General features: G+C 47.5%; 2 protein-coding genes across 5 annotated transcripts; one reads left to right on the top strand and one right to left on the bottom strand.

Annotated features, from left to right (window-relative positions):
- Positions 1 to 3,260: 3,260 nt before the first annotated feature.
- Positions 3,261 to 14,859, top strand: Bscl2 (BSCL2 lipid droplet biogenesis associated, seipin). 4 transcript variants are annotated; one of them, NM_001012171.2, is made up of 12 exons: positions 3,261 to 3,666; positions 5,374 to 5,588; positions 6,981 to 7,297; positions 8,832 to 8,913; positions 11,087 to 11,230; positions 11,856 to 11,990; positions 12,135 to 12,232; positions 13,782 to 13,923; positions 14,042 to 14,108; positions 14,275 to 14,343; positions 14,464 to 14,544; positions 14,651 to 14,859. In NM_001012171.2, exons 2-12 carry the CDS (start codon positions 5,514 to 5,516, stop codon positions 14,752 to 14,754), a joined length of 1,314 nt encoding a protein of 437 aa, NP_001012171.2. In that variant the 5' UTR covers positions 3,261 to 3,666; positions 5,374 to 5,513; the 3' UTR covers positions 14,755 to 14,859. The 4 variants fall into 4 exon arrangements, with proteins under 4 accessions (NP_001012171.2, XP_087430740.1, XP_087430745.1 ...); XM_087574614.1 differs by lacking the exon at positions 3,261 to 3,666 and adding an exon at positions 3,919 to 4,033 and having other exon boundaries at positions 14,651 to 14,837; XM_087574619.1 differs by lacking the exons at positions 3,261 to 3,666; positions 5,374 to 5,588 and adding an exon at positions 6,374 to 6,623 and having other exon boundaries at positions 14,651 to 14,837.
- Positions 3,270 to 5,036, bottom strand: Gng3 (G protein subunit gamma 3). The gene is made up of 3 exons (NM_053658.1): positions 4,781 to 5,036; positions 4,337 to 4,436; positions 3,270 to 4,066 (listed from the first exon to the last, which is right to left on the bottom strand). The coding sequence occupies exons 2-3, from the start codon at positions 4,433 to 4,435 to the stop codon at positions 3,938 to 3,940; spliced, it is 228 nt and encodes a 75-aa protein (NP_446110.1). The 5' UTR covers position 4,436; positions 4,781 to 5,036; the 3' UTR covers positions 3,270 to 3,937.
- Positions 14,860 to 16,333: the final 1,474 nt, after the last annotated feature.

Consider the following 16,333-nt stretch of genomic DNA (forward strand, 5'->3'; position numbering starts at 1 on the left):
CTTCTCTAATGCCTTCACTTGGGAACTGGCTATGTAGGGAGCTGTCTTACCTGGTGTGTGCTGATAGTAACTTCTTTTTTATTTTTAATTTTATTTATGTGTTTGAATGTTAGGCTTGCATCTGGGTCTACTACATATGTGCAGTACCTTTAGAGGCTAGAAGAGGAAATTGGATCCTCTGGAACTGGAGTGACCCATGGGTATGAGCTTAAATGGTGGTGCTAGGAACTCTGAATCCTGGTCCTCTGCCAGAGCAGCAAGTGCTCCTAAACACTGAGCCGTCTCTCTATCCGTCTTCTAAAATCTTGAGCCATTAGAATGGAAAACTAAACTCTTGGGCTCTGCTAAACAGTTGAATGTTTGATGTTAAATGAAAGGTCTCGTTTGTGAAAGCCATAAGTTTTTGCGTGAATATTACCTAAAAAGAAAAGTTTACATTTTTCAAATGAATCTGAAGAATGAAAGCTACAGTAACATTGCAATGCACAAACCAGGCTTAGTGTGTATGTGCTGCTGCTGCCAGCTACAAGCTCTTACTGTGTCTCTGTCTCTTGAAACTGAATGTTGGCTATTGTAGCGTAGGCTGCTACCGCACCAGGCTCAGTAGGACTTTTGTGTTTTTACCTGTTGGTTTTGTATGTGGGGGCTGGGGTACATGTGCTACAGTATACCTGTGAAGATCAAAGGATGACTTGGGAGTTGGTTCTCTAGTCTACCACTTAGGACTCAAAGATTGAATACATTCATCAGGCTTGATGGCAGGCACTTCTGCCCACTGAACCATCTGGGGCTCCATCATTGCAGCATTTCAAAGTCAGCATTAGAGCTCATTATAATTAGTGTGAGTATAATTAGTGATATCACATGTTTTTGTCCTGACACTAGATAGGCCAAGACAGGAGGAATGTTATGAATTAAAAATATTCCAGAATATTCCAGATCAACCTGGCTTACAGAGCAAGAACCTGTTTCAAAAGCAAACCAAGAACAGCAGGGTATAGTGGTGTATATAGTGGTGTATGTGTATAATCTTAGCCCTTGAGATTGGAGGGAGGAAGATCAAGAGTTCAGACCCTGTCTCAATCTGCTAACGGTCTATTCCTAAGATTTATATTCATGAATGTTTTGTCTGCATATATCTGTGTGTACTATGTTTGTGTCTGGTGCATGCAGAATAAGAGAGCATTAGATCCTCTTGAAGTGGAGTTAAGATCAGTTGGAAGCCACCATGTGGATCCTGAGAAGTAAACCCAAGTTCTCTAAGAGCAGCAGATAATCCTAAAAACAGCTAATCCTAAAAAAAATCTCTTCTGTCCCTACTCTTAATTATTTTGATGGTAATAGCTTACATCTTGTCTGTACTAATTGCTAGTCCTGTTTTCTCCTCAACCAGATATTCACTCCTAATTTGAATAGGTATCAATCGTGTGAGAAAACCAAGATGGGACTTTTAGGGGAGAAAGTAGGGTGAGGGTTAACCTAATATCACTAATACCACATTTAAGCACTTTTGGCTTTTTGTCACATCTGAGCTGAAAAGGAGATTAGTCTGACTACCCTGGTATTTGCCCAACACTGATACATGTTACAGTAGGAAAAGGATTTTTAGTCTCCTGCTGTTCCATTTGTACAGTGTAAGCGTATACAAATAGAAAAAACATTCATCAGGCATTGGGCACCTATTGCATTCTAGACATTGTGAGCAGGCAGGGATTATAAACAAGGATCCTGCCTAGAGTTTTCACAAGAAAGAATGGGCAAAGATAAATGCTCAAACTGGGGTTGGGGATTTAGCTCAGTGGTAGAGGCTCTGGGTTCGGTCCCCAGCTCCGAAAAAATAAAAATAAAAAAATAAATGCTCAAGCTCTCTGTGTGTGTGTGTGTGTGTGTGTGTGTGTGTGTGTGTGTGTGTGTGTGTGTGTGTGTGTGTGTTTGTAACTCTTGTGGAGTCAGAAGAACTCTGAGTTATCCCCCTACCACCTTGATGGATGGAACTCATTGGGCCTTCAGTCAAGCACCTGTACCTGTTCAGCCATTTGGTTATGACACCCAGGGAATCTGCCTGTCACTACCCCTCCACCTACCTCACTTTTGTTGCTTTATTCCTTTCCCCTTGTCATTTTGGGAAAGAAATTTTAGGAAAAATGGGGGTTAGGAGAGATGGGCTATCCAGTGAACATACGAGGCAGCCCAATAATACCCATGCACAAAACTAAAACTAGCCTAGACCTTCCTACCCAGAACGATTTGTCGTTTAAGAGATCTTGATGCATGAATTAAAACAACTGGGACAGTTAATTGTGGCCTAGGATCTAAAAGATGTATGTACATTAATTCTTAAAACAAAAAAGCTTCTAGGAGGTAAATCTGGGTCTTCTAAACCTCCAGCAATTCTTTTTTTTTTTTTTTTTTTTTTTCCTTTTCTTTTTTTCGGAGCTGGGGACCGAACCCAGGGCCTTGCACTTGCTAGGCAAGCGCTCTACCACTGAGCCAAATCCCCAACCCCACCTCCAGCAATTCTTAATCTAGGAGGCATTCATGAGACAAGGTTTCCAGTCAGACATCATTCTGACCCCTTCTTAACACGTTCTTCAGTCACCCTGAGGAGAAAATAAAAAGCCCCAATTCAACAAGAAAACCATAACAGGGGCTGGGGATTTAGCTCTGTGGTAGAGCGCTTACCTAGGAAGCGCAAGGCCCTGGGTTCGGTCCCCAGCTCCGAAAAAAAAAAAGAACCAAAAAAAAAAAAAAAAAAAAAAAAAGAAAACCATAACAGAAATCTGTTACTTATTTAGGTCCCAGAGAGACCAAGGGAAGGGGTGCTCCAAGATAGATTAACACACTCGTATTATTACATATAATGCCTCAAAAGGAGACTCAGGTGAAATTCTGCAAAATTCACATTGTGCTTCTTGGGCCCCAGTCCTAATGACTAGTTGTTTTAAGTCAGAATTTCATTGTGTATCAGTGGCTGGCTTGGAACTCAAGAGATCCACATGCCTCTGCCTCCTGAGTGTTGGTCACCACACTGAACAATGAACCCATGACCTCTTTAGGTGTCTCCCCGCCCCCACTCAGTGCTTGGTCTCCAAAGCATGTCTAGTTCCAGATTCTATGGGACAGAGGATCTGACTCTGACTTCGAGAGGGCAGGGGCAGCCATTTTAAGACCAGAGGATCACGTAAGGGATCGTTCCATATTGGGACCGCTGGGGACCGCCATTTTAAGAACAGTGCCGTGCACCCTTAGCGCGTGCCTCCATGCGGGTACAAACAGGCAGCCGCCATCTTGGACATTGGCTGCAGGCGCTGAGTCGCCCTGTCCCGCCCTACGGCCCCTCAGGCCACCTCCACCCGGGGCTGCTGTCCCTGGGCCCACGGAAACCCACCCTACTGGCCCTTGCCGCTTTCATTGCACGCTCGTTTGAATGCTCCGCCGCTTTTGAGCGCTCATTTTAACAAACCCCCACTGGGGGCGCTCGGGCGCCTTATACTCCGTGATCTCCAATCCTTACGATGTCTAACCGGCTCGACTGGCCCTGTTCCCTGAATATGGCAAGTGTATCGACTAAGGATCCTCTTTCCCAAGAACGCTAACACAGGCGTTGTCCTCTGAGGCTCTGAATGACTTTATTCTTCAAATGCCTTTACCTTTTCGTAGCTCCAGGTGAGCACCCGGGCATCCCCCTCTCCATTGCCTGAACGGATGGATCACCGAGGGAAACAGGCAGGATTTTGGCAGTTTAGCGGGGTCCCTTTATAGATAGAGTGCTTGGAGTTGGCCTGAAAGGGTGAGGAGATGGGGTAGAGGTGGGTAAGGAGGGCCTTGTGCTTCAGATAATCTCAGGATAAGTGCGGGTAGAAATGGACTGCTATGATTTCCAATCTAAGGGCGGGTCTGGGAGGGGGAGATGAGTTCAGAGGAGGTACAGCGCTCTTCAGAGGAGCGCACAGAAGAACTTCTTCTCCCGGAAGGGGTTCTCCGAAGTGGGCACAGGAGTGATGAGGGGATCCTCACAAGCGTGGGCATCACAGTAAGTCATCAGGTCTGCTGCTGCCTTGGACACCTGGGACACAGCCAGGAGGGGAAACATTAACCAGAATTCCTGAGAGGGACTGCAGTTCCTTCGCCAAAAAGGCTATCTTTTTGTTTCTAGTGCCCTTTGAGACAGCCCTCTCCCCCAACGCCAGTCCTCGGAACAACTTTGCTGACAAAGCCCAGTTTCTGCCTCTGACCTCAGGGTGTCAAGAAAAGAAGCATTTTTTTTTCTTCTCCGGGGGTTTGCAAACCTACAGTTGAGGCCTGGAGGACTAATGGGAGCCAGGATCGCACCCACCTTTATCCGGCACAAGCTGGCCTCAATCTTAAGCTGTTCCACCATCTTGCGTGCTTGGCCAATACTCATAGTGCTGTTAACGGGGGTCTCCCCTTTCATCCTGGAGTAAAGACAGATAACTCAGTACCCTCAGCTGAAGCACTCGGCTCTTCAGCAACCACACAGCTAGGATTGTGCCCCAATATTTTGTGCCCTCAATATCTCCATTCTCCAGTGGCCATCCCCCCCCCCTTTTTTTTAAGTGGGGAGAATGGAGAAGATGAGATGAAATGCTCTCCTAATCCTGGGTCTTGGTCATCAAACGATTTAAGGATTTTAAGTCTTCGAGCCAAGTATGTTACCAGCAATAAAAGCCTCAGTCAGAAAGAGCCCCACCCTGATGAAATTACATCAGCCACATGTCCCCTTAAGCCCTAAAGAGAAAAAAAGCTGCTCTCTACTCACCTGAAGTGACAGCAGCAGCAGCAGCCGCAGCCTGAGATGTAGGGTCAGTGGGGAGGGGGCACCAAACCCTGCCTCAGATAAGTGCCCCACCCTGCCAGGACTTGGAGCTAAAAATATCTGTAGCACTGACAGTTAATGCAGAGAAGGTCACTGGAGACGCTCAGACTGGAGATCCTTGGAGGGGTGGTCTCAGTTTCTGCAGCTTAAGCACTGCCCAGATGGCTGGTACCTGAAGGATGAAGGATGCTGGAAGGAGCTGCTCAGATTCTGGAGCATACCAACTGCCTGGACAGTGGGGGAGTCTGTCTGCTGTTTGCATCCCCTGTGCACACCCTCACTGTTGCTATCTCACTACCTGCCCCTGCCCATTGTAGACGCCCTTAGTCTAAAGTAGATCCCTCCCCAAAGGACCTGAGGCAGAAGCAGGCTCCCCTCTCAAATGGGGTGGTCTGGGCCTGTGACAGCCCCTGCATTAGAGTCTGTACCCGCTGCGGGAGACCCTGCTCATTTGAAAGTCTGACATCAGCTGGACTGCTACACCCCCCCCCCAACCCTGACACAGCACTTAGTACCTGAATCTTCATTTCTTTCAGTGACCCTCCATTCTTCAGATCTAGGAAGATGTGACACTCTACAGGTGATCAGCTTCTAGATCACCACTTTGTACCCACAAGTGATTTGAGTTGGGGATCCAGGGGCAGCAGAGGTAACCATCAGGAAGATATTTAAAGAAATGATACATCACAGACGAGAAGCTGGGGGGAAAGAGACATGCAGAGACCCGGTCAAAGGATCAGACAAAGAGGAGGTAAGGTGCCTTGCACGAGAGTCAGTGTGAATATTGTGAACACAGGTGGGCTTCTCGGAGTGCGGAGTAGGGTGGCAAGAGGTGGGGTTGGGGAGATAGGGAATTAATTTGAAATTTCTCATGTAATTTGAGTAGATTGCTACTATTTAAAAAAGATGTGCATTGGCCTTGCCTCCTGGAGGATGTTATCTAGAAGATGCCACCTTTAGAGATCTAGTCTCATGTTTTTTGTAGGGATTTTGAGGTTGCTGCATCACATGGGTCACAGAAGGTCAATCACATCACGCAGCATAAACTGGAGACTGAAAAGGGTTGAAATGCTGCCATGCTTGACTAGCGGAAGGCACCATCTGTGCAACACACAAGATTCAGGTTCCGTCAGGGTGCAAGGTTCTCTGAGCTCCCTTTGGACTCCCACAGGCCCAAGGAACTCTACTGAATAAAAAGCAAAAATTAAAAAAAAAAAAAAAAAAAGCCAGCATTCATTTCACACCTGCACTCAATCACATTGAGAAGACCGGTGGTAAAAAGGTATGACAGAGGGTTGTGATTGAGGTCCTGGATAGGAGGACCAAGGGGACGCTGCTGAGTCTCAGCTTGCGTTGGAGATTATAATGGGGCCTGGGTGAAGAGTGAACTGTTCCTTTAGTCACTCAACTAAAGTGTAATGGGCTTCTGGCAGAGACGGGTGAGCAAAGCACTTTACAGGCTCTGCCCTCTATACAAGGCTCAGCCCCTGCAGGAGATTGACAGATGGGCGGGGCTTCCTCAGCAGCCGGAACTGCCTTCTCTAAATTGCTTGGGCAGCGGGAGGCCGGTGAGTCTGCCTCGCTGCGGTGGCGAGCTCGTGTCCACCGCCTTACCCCAAGGGGTGGGCGCCGCAGCGTCGTCCACCGGGCGCTGTGCCAGGTTAGGGGTCACCTCCTCCGTGAGCGAGCACAGGCCCAGGCGGAGGGAAGACACTCCAGCGGCAATTTTGACTTTTCTAAGGAGGCTGCTGGCTTTGAGCCGGACTTTCGGGCTGTGCGACCTTAGGCAAGTCACTCACCTCCATGCAAACCTCTGGCATTCTGGTTCCATGTCATCTGTGTTTCGAGAGAGATTTAAGGGCCACTTCTGCGAGTGTATCAAGGAAGTTTGTCCCAGGCTCCAGGGCCTGGAGGAAGAGTTCCACTGAGGCAGTAGCTGGAAGAGAACTCAGTGGAGGGAGGTGAAGGAGTAATTGGAAGGGAAGCACATGTGAAAGAATGATGTTGCTTTGTCCTGCTATCGCTGGTTTTCAAAGCCAGTTGAATAAGTTTGTTTTTGTTTTTTTTTGTTTTTTTTGTTTTTTTTTTTTTTTGTCTCCAGCTCCCCTGGAAAAGAAACTATTTTTCTCTTCTCTTTCTCCAGGAACCTTCAGCTGCCCTACCCCATGGCCAAGTGTATCGTCCCAGTGGAAGACCAGCCAGGAACTCAAGGCCTGAAACTGGGGCCAGATCCCCTGCTGTCCCCATCATGGTCAATGACCCACCAGTCCCTGCCTTGCTGTGGGCCCAGGAAGTGGGCCATGTGTTGGCAGGCCGCGCCCGCAGGCTGATGCTGCAGTTTGGGGTGCTCTTTTGTACCATCCTCCTTTTGCTTTGGGTGTCTGTGTTCCTCTACGGTTCTTTCTACTACTCCTACATGCCGACCGTCAGCCACCTCAGCCCTGTGCATTTCTATTACAGGTGAGAAGGCTGTGCCATCGAAGTAGATTAATCTTAACCTGAAATTACTTCAAGGACTTCTGGAGTGTACTCTGTGGAATCCTGGTACTGACAGAGGATCGAATCTGATTCTAGTGTGCTAACAGGACTTCTCCCCTCCTGGGCCACGACCGGAGCAGGTCTGGGGAGTAAAGCTCTAGGGTTCTAGGTCTACCTCTGCTGCTGAATTGTGGTGAAAAACCGAGAAAGAGAGCCTGTCACAAGTGTAATACCAGTCTTGAGAGGCTGACTGGGGGAATTACCATGAGTTCCAGACTAGCCTGGAATACAGGTCGAGAACTTGTCTCAAAAGGGTTTAAAAAAAAAAGAAAGAAAGAAAGAAAGAAAAGGAGATTTGCTTTTAGACTCAAAGGAGCAGAGTCTGTTCTGCTTAGGTTGCACGAAACCTTTGAGCCAATCCAAGCCCCCACGGGCATCTAACACATGAGCCATTAGGAAATACCACCTTTGCCTTTTAGTTTACTGCCACTCGCCCCAAGGGTATGTACAGTAACCCAAGCAAGTCCTACTTTTTTTTTTTTTTTTTTTTTTTTTTTTTTTTTTTTGGTTCTTTTTTTTCCGGAGCTGGGGACCGAACCCAGGGCCTTGCGCTTCCTAGGCAAGCGCTCTACCACTGAGCTAAATCCCCAGCCCCGCAAGTCCTACTTCTTACCTAGTCACCTAGCTCATATCCATTTGACTCACACTGCCAAATTCTCTGTATGTCTCCCAACAATGGCTATAAGGCTAATCACATACATAAAACATTACGATCATTGGTTTAAAATCTTGTTTTCCCGGTCCCAAATCTGTGCTATTGTTTCTAATGTAGACCCACCTAAACGTCTAGAGAACATGAATCTTTTTTGTTTTAATAATTATTTTTATTTCATGTGCATTGGTGTTTTGCCTGCCTGTATGACTGTGGGAAGGTGCCAGATCCCCTGAAACTGGAGTTGTGACTGCCACGTGGATGCTAGGAATTGAACTCAGGTCCTCTGCCAAGAGCAGCCAGTGCTCTTGACCATTTAGACCATCTCTCCAGCCTCAAGGGAACATGAGTCTTACATTACAGGGTGTGTGTGTATGTACACTAGGCATGACCTGTGTATCCATATACTATGTGCAGGTTTGCATATAATTTATCTTTAAAAGACATATCCATAGATCCTTTAGGAGGAATTTCTTTTTCCCACATGGGCCTCAGACCAGAACAGCTGAATCAGATCTCTAGGACAGGAGCCCTGAAATCTACATGCCCTGAGATCTTCAAGGGAGACTGTAGGACCCCTAGGTGTCCTTTGCTTCCTCCCTATGGGCTCTGTTCTAATGAGGAAACCACTTAAATAGTGGGAAGGGGATGAAGGTCTCACTAGGATATCTTGACTCTAGTGGTCACATTTGTTCTCCATTTCCTGTAATGGAGAAAAGGGATGGATGGAAGGAGGCAGCCCCAGAGACCAGGTGTGGGCAGGCACAGCAGGCCTCAAAGTGTCCTTTGTCCCTTCTTATTTAGGACAGACTGTGATTCCTCTACTGCTTCGCTCTGCTCTTTCCCTGTTGCCAATGTCTCGCTGACTAAGAGTGGACGTGACCGGGTGAGTATGAGAACTGGACGGCGGCCTTGATTGCCTGAGAGAGAGGTGAGGTGACGGTGAGGACAGAGATTGAGCAACAGAGACTTGAGAGAAAGGCTCTGAAGCAAGCAGAGGTTGAGAAGAAAATCTGGAAGTTGGTCCCAGTCACTGTGACACATATCTGTAATGCCAGCACTAGGAGAAAAAAGAGGCAGGAAGATTATTCCAAGTTTGATATCAGCTTGGGCTACAGAGCCAGACCCTACCTCCCTAGAGGCTCTGATAAAAAATAGGGTTCCAAGCTTAAAATGGCCCTTGAGATCAAAAAATAAAACAAACAAAAAAAAGGACTTTAGGAATTAGCGTCATTCTTTATTACATGAGTTTTTTTAATTTGTCAGTTATAACTTGAACATTATTTTTTTAAGTGGTATTTAAGAAGAAACTGACTTTACAGTAGAATATCAGCTCTCACACAGTGGCACACATCTGTAATCACATTACTTTATCATAGACGGATGCTGACCAGGCTGGCCTTGCACTCTGAGATCTACCTGCCTTTGCCTCCCAAGTGGTACTAAATGTGTGAGCTGCCACCACCCTAGGGAGGATATCTTGAGTTTAGGAGTTTAAGGACATCCTGGGTAAGTTAGTTCCAGGCCAGCCCATAGTGATACCCTGTCATAAAAAACCAAAGGAGCTCGGGAGGTAGAGGCAGAAAGGTTAGCCTAGACTACTTGAAAAACAGGTAACCTTGAAGTTGTGGTCTCTGCGTCTCAGCCTCCTGTGGACTGGAATTAAAGGCAAGCAGTACTAGCCCAGGCTGGAAGTGGGCAACCTCAGACTTCCCTGCTTCACAACCACCATGCCAGGCCTTGATTTATTTTTCAGCCACCACTTTTCTAGTTTTGTTCTTAATAGGTTTCTCAAGGTAAAATGTATATTATATACAGGTTACCTCGAGGCATACAGTTGTATCATTTACTTATTTACTTGGGACATGGTTTCACTAGGTAGCTTTGGCAGGCCTGGAACTTGCAATTTAAACTAGGCTGGCTTTGAATGCACAGATATCCTCCTTCCTTTGGCCCTCTGAGTGCTGGGCTTAAAAACACGCCCTGCCACCCCGGGCAGTTCTATCGTTTCTAATAAATTCAGCGTTGCACACACACTGATACAGATACGCAAACGTAATTCTTTTCATTAATAAGCTCTCTGCCTTAAAAAGTTAAGAAAGACCAGGGTAACAAGATGATCTGCCACTACAGTGGTTGAGCAAGAGCTGGCTAGGGAGGCAAGGTAGCACTTGCTTAATTAGCCAGTGAGGGCAGACGAGGCCCAGAGGGACCGCTCCAGCGGCACACAGGCCTGAATCACAGATGGCCCAGTTGGCAGTGTGACTGTTCACTTTTGGAAAAGAAATGCAACAGGGCTCTTCTCGCAAACGTTGTAGCAGTCAGACCTAAGAGTTGGCAGGTGAATGTGGTGGCATATGCCCAAAATTTCAGCACCAGAGGCTGAAGCAAGAGAAAATTCCAGGAACTTGAGAGTTTATAGTAAGAGCTTGGCTAGCCAGAGATACATAGCAAGGCCCACTCAAAACACAGGGTTCCCTACCTGACAACCCCTAGGCTCCAAATAAAATCAAATCAAACTAGCCAACATAAAAGAAGTCTGGAAAGCCAGGGTATTCAGTGACCAGGAGGGGGCAGCATTGAATCACGATTAAACAGTGGGAAGTCCTGTGGACCCAAGGGATTTTGTTGAGTACTTAAAGAAGCAGAGACAGTACACTTTAAAAAATAATAATAATTAAGACATGCCAGGCGTAGTGACACATACCTTTAATCACAGCACTGGGGAGGCAGAGGCAAGTGACTCTCTGAATTTGAGGCCAACCTGACTACAGAGTGAGTTCCAGGCCAGTTCTCAAAACTCCACAAGGGGTTGGGGATTTAGCTCAGTGGTAGAGAGCTTGCCTAGCATGTGCAAGGCCCTGGGTTCGGTCCCCAGCTCCGAAAAAAAGAAAAAAAAAACAAAAACAAAAAACTCCACAAAATATTTTTTTCTTTTTTTTTCCGGAGCTGGGGACTGAACCCAGGGCCTTGCGCTTGCTAGGCAAGCGCTCTACCACTGAGCTAAATCCCCAACCCCACAAAATATTTTTTACAAGATTTTTTAACACCTTGGGCAGGTGCTGATGTATGGACAGCCATATCGAGTCACCTTAGAGCTTGAGCTGCCAGAATCCCCTGTGAATCAAGACTTGGGCATGTTCTTAGTCACCGTTTCGTGCTATACCAGAGGTGGCCGAATCATCTCCACTTCTTCACGCTCGGTAAGTGTTCATGGACAATCTAACAATTTGTTGACAATGATGGGAAAATCAGAATGTCTGGGAAGACCTTCTTGGCTACGAGATCAGGCCCAAACCAGGATAAGAGGAGACTCTGCTTAATAAGTGAAACATTTGCCAAACACCTAGTATCCTATGGCAGTAAATGCCCACCTTTAGAGTAAATAACACATCTGCTGTGAAAACAAGCAGACAGCAGAAACATACCAGCCTTGAGACAACTGGCCTTATTGCTAGAGTTTTAGAATATCTTCCTCCTAGCAAGTCTAGGAAGAAATGCAGGGTTCTTATTAACATGTAGTGAAAGCTTATTCAATACTTGTCCCCACTGTTAACCTGTCACCAGAGCTGCTCAGTCTGAGGGAAGCTTTGGGTGTGGTATGTTGGGACACAGATCCAACCCAGAGAGCAGACTGCAGTTCTAGACAGGGGACTTTCACTGCGTTAGACTTAGGAGATGAGCGGTTCCTGGAACAGATGGAAGGTTGGTAGGTGGTGACTGGGGGGGGGGGGGGGGGGGAGTGAAGGAGCCGGAAGCCTGGAATGAGCTCATTGCTCAAGCATGGAGAGAGCCTCTGTCCCCAACCTGTCCTCTTGGCCCTGTCAGGTGATGCTTCATTACCGCTCTCAGCTGCTACAGATGCTCGACACGCTGGTGTTCTCCAGCCTGCTGCTGTTTGGCTTTGCAGAACAGAAGCAGCTCCTGGAAGTAGAACTCTACTCTGACTATAGGGAGAATTCGGTAAGCGGGCTGACAGAGTTAGGAGACAACTTGTCAGCTGGCCTAAGCTCGTACCTGAGGGAGCCCATGGGCAGTCCAACTGCAAGAGCCACAAAGACTGGAGTGGACCTCGGACTGACTGTGCTGTCACCTGTCTCCTTGCAGTATGTACCAACAACTGGGGCAATTATCGAAGTCCACAGCAAGCGTGTCCAGATGTATGGAGCTTACCTCCGCATCCATGCCCACTTCACTGGACTCAGGTAAAAAAGCCACGGAAGGAAACCCTGACAGCTTTCCTGTGACCTGCCCTCAAATGAAGAGAGAGTACCAGGAAGAGGTGACCAGTAACAGTCACATCATGTTTTACCAAGGCCATAGTGAACCCTGGCTTCACTATGCTTATCAGCTTTCAAGAGAGCTTCTTAAGAACCCCATGTGAGGGGGTTGGGATGAAACTCAGTGGTAGAGCGCTAAGGCGCTGGGTTCGGTCCCCAGCATCCCCAGCTCCGGAAAAAAAAAAAAAAGAAGAACCCCGGGGCTGGGGATTTAGCTCAGTGGTAGAGCACTTACCTAGGAAGCGCAAGGCCCTGGGTTCGGTCCCCAGCTCCAAAAAAAAGAAAAAAAAAAAAAAAAGAAGAAGAACCCCATGTAAGGGCTGGAAAGGCGGCTCAGTGGTTAAGAGCACTGACTGCTCTTCCAGAGGTCCTGGGTTCAATTCCCAGCAACCTCATGGTGGCTCACAACCATCTAAGTGTAACAGGATCTGATGCCCTCTTCTGGTGTGTCTGACGACAGCTACACACTGTACTCATATAAATATAATACATTTTAAAAAGAAGTCCCATGTGAGAGGGGCCGGAGAGATGGCTCAGGGGTTAAAACCACTCAAAAGGCAAGTCACAGGGGCTCTTATGTGTTCTTCCTATCTTTGGAGACGCTGGGCATCTATGTGATATATGCGCATACATTCAGGCAAATACTCAGACATAAAATTTTAACAGGCACTGTTTTTTAAAATATTTATTTTATGGGGTTGGGGATTTAGCTCAGTGGTAGAGTGCTTGCCTAGCAAGCGCAAGGCCCTGGGTTCCATCCTCAGCTCCGGAAAAAAAAAATATTTTATGCATATGAATACACTATTGCTGTCTTCAGACACACCAGAAGAGGGCATCAGATCTCATTACAGATGGTTGGGAGCCACCATGTGGTTGCTGGGAATTGAACTCAGGACCTTTGGAAGAGCAGCCAGTGCTCTTAACCACTGAGCCATCTCTCCAGCCCATAACAGGCACTTTTTTAATATTCCATATGAGAAGACAGACCCTTTCATTCCAGTGCTGGCTGGGCCTAAGGCAAGAAATCTTGAGCTGTAAAGAAAGACTTTCAACATAAATAATGAAAAGAGGGAAAAAGTATCAGGTGAGCCAGGTGCAGTGCCCTGTGTCTAGACCCTGGTACTCAGGCAGCATAATGAGATCCACACACATACTCTGCCCCAATAAAATCTCCATGTAATCCACTGCCTTGTTCCACTGGCTCAGAAAGTGTTGGAGTGAACAGAGAAGTTACAGTTGAAGCCATTGTAATGCGGTGGCCTTGTGATTCTGAGACTGCCTGAAACCCTTGGCCTTTATTAGAACCTGGTGCAGGGTGGTCTGGAACCTGGGCTGGGGAGTGGTGCCACAGTGGCAGAGGACAACTCCAGCCACACTCACTCAAGCTGTCCCACAAATATTTCTGGAGTGATGGAGGCCAGTGCTATCTAGTAACTGCTGTTCCCTCCATTCCCGACCCTATTTCTCACCCCAGGTACCTGCTATACAACTTCCCCATGACCTGCGCCTTCGTGGGTGTGGCCAGCAACTTCACATTCCTCAGTGTCATCGCGCTCTTCAGCTATATGCAGTGGGTGTGGGGTGCTGTCTGGCCCCGACACCGCTTCTCTTTGCAGGTCTCAAGGGGCAAAGCGCCCGTTTTCTTACCTTGGTGATCAGGGGCATGTTAGGGATAGGGTGTGATTACTACAGAGGGGAGTCAGGCATCACTGCTCGGTGGTTACTGCTCCACAGGTTAATATCCGACAAAGGGATAATTCAGGACACGGGGCCCAGCGTCGGATCTCTCGCCATCAGCCAGGTAAAGCGGTTGGTTGACAGTATCATTGAGGGTCTGCCTGCTCCAGTATAAAGCATGTTGTACACTGGAACTGAGGGTGCAAGGAGAGGTTGGAGGAGGTGGAGTTGGCACTGCAAGACAAGACTAACCACTGACCCTAGCTGTCCTCTGTTTGTGGGACCTGAAGGTCAGGCGTCTACCCAGCAGTCAGATGTGACAGAGGATGGCGAGAGCCCTGAGGATCCCTCAGGAACAGGTATGTTTCCTCCGTTCCTCTTCCACCGTCCTCATCCCCCACACTCCCCTTCAGTCTCAGACCCAGCCATCCTGGGTCTCACCTTTCGTCGCACCTCTGTTGTTCCTCTTTTGGCTGAAGAGGGTCAGCTGTCTGAGGAAGAGAAACCAGAGAAGCAGCCTCTGAATGGAGAAGGGGAGCAGGAGCCAGAGGCTAGTGACGGTGAGGGCACGGTGTAATGGGGTGATGTGTGGTGGGAACGCCATCCCATTCCTCTTAACCTGTCTCATTTGCGATTTTGTTTGACACTTTCCTGGTTCCCCTTCAGGCTCCTGGGAAGATGCTGCTTTGCTGACCGAAGCCTCAACGTCTGCCCTCGCCCCTGAGACTCTGGGCAGCCTCAGGCAACGCCAGACCTGCTCCAGTTCCTGAACAAAAGGGTGGAGTCTTCACATTCCAGCACTTTCCCATAGGGCACCTCTTCCCTTGTTCCCTTAATAAACTATTTTGTGTCAGCTGCTAGTATGGACATCAGAGGACAAGTTTCAGAGTCCGCTCTCTCCTTCCACCACCATACGGGTTCTGCAGAGTCAAACTGTCATGGAAGATTCGTATCTCTGTATGAACCTTCATAAGTATATACACATGTGTGCAGAAGCTCATACATATGGTCAGAAGACAGCAGATTCCCTGGTGCTGGAGTTAACAGACAGATGTGGGCTACCATATTGGTGCTGGGAACTGAACCTGTATCTGCTGTAAGACCAGGAAGCTCTCTTAACCACGGGGCCATCATTCCGGCCTTGGGTACCAGTTTTTATTATTGGTTATTTATGTATATGTGTGCACTTCTCTGTGTGTATGGACATGTGTGTTGCTGTCTCTCAGAAGCAGAAGAGGGTCTCAGACCCCTGGAACTGGAGTTACAGGTGGCTGTGAGCCTCCCCACATGAGTGCTGGGATCTAAACTTCACCCTCTGCAAGAACCGCCAACAGGCGCTCTTAACTACTCAGACATCTCTCAGCCCCCAGTGTGTTCCCTTTTTAAAGGGATGTGCATGTGAGTTTGGGTATCACTGGAGGCCAGAAGAGGGCCTTGGATCCCACTGGAACCGCAAATACATGGCTGTGAGCGAGCCACTGTCTTAGTTAGGCTGATGTGGCTGTGAGGAAGCACCATGACCAAAAATCAAGTTGAGGAGGAAAGGGTTTATTTTGGCTTATGCTTCCATTGCTGTTCATCAAAGCAAATTAGGACAAGAACTCAAACAGGCCAGAAACCTGGAGGCAGGAGCTGATGCAGAGGTCTCAGAGGGGAGCCGGCCTGCTCTACCTGGCTTGCTCAGCCTGCTTTCTTAAAAGACCAAAGATGATCAGCCCACAATGGGCTGAGCCCTCCACCATCAATAGCTAATTAACAAAATGCCTTACAGCCAGATGTTACGGGGCATTTTCTCAAGGCTCCTTTTAGATATCTAATTTGTGTTTCAACTTGACGTAAGACCAGCTACCACGGCCACCACGTAGTGCTAAGAATTGAAATTACATCTTCCTGGATTACCAGCCAGTGCTCTTAAATACTGAGCCATCTCCAGCCCCGTATTGCTTTCTTTAAAAGGATAGAATAAGAGCATTATAGGTTACATGGAGATTTAAGATTGACACAAATTATTTAGGCTATGATCTAATGTCCCCGATCTCTTGTACTAAGGCACTGAGCACCTATGATCCTGCTACTCAGCTAAGACAGGAATGTTCTTTGAGTCCAAGTATTCAAGCTTGACTTAGACAATTACTTTTTCCTTCCTTTTTTTTTTTTTATTAAGTTTTAAACACTCTTAGAGGCTGGCCTCAAATACTTAGCAACTCTCCTGCCACAGATCCCAAGTACTGAATTATATATAAGCTTGTACCACCCCACCCCAGCTGGTAGGACTTGGGCTTCTTTTCTGGGACAGGGTCTCACTGTGTAACACAGGCTGTTCCCTAGTGGTCCTGCCTCAGCCTCTCT

Source organism: Rattus norvegicus, chromosome 1, assembly GCF_021556685.1.
Source record: "Rattus norvegicus strain SHRSP/BbbUtx chromosome 1, alternate assembly SHRSP_T2T, whole genome shotgun sequence".
Taxonomy (NCBI): domain Eukaryota; kingdom Metazoa; phylum Chordata; class Mammalia; order Rodentia; family Muridae; genus Rattus; species Rattus norvegicus.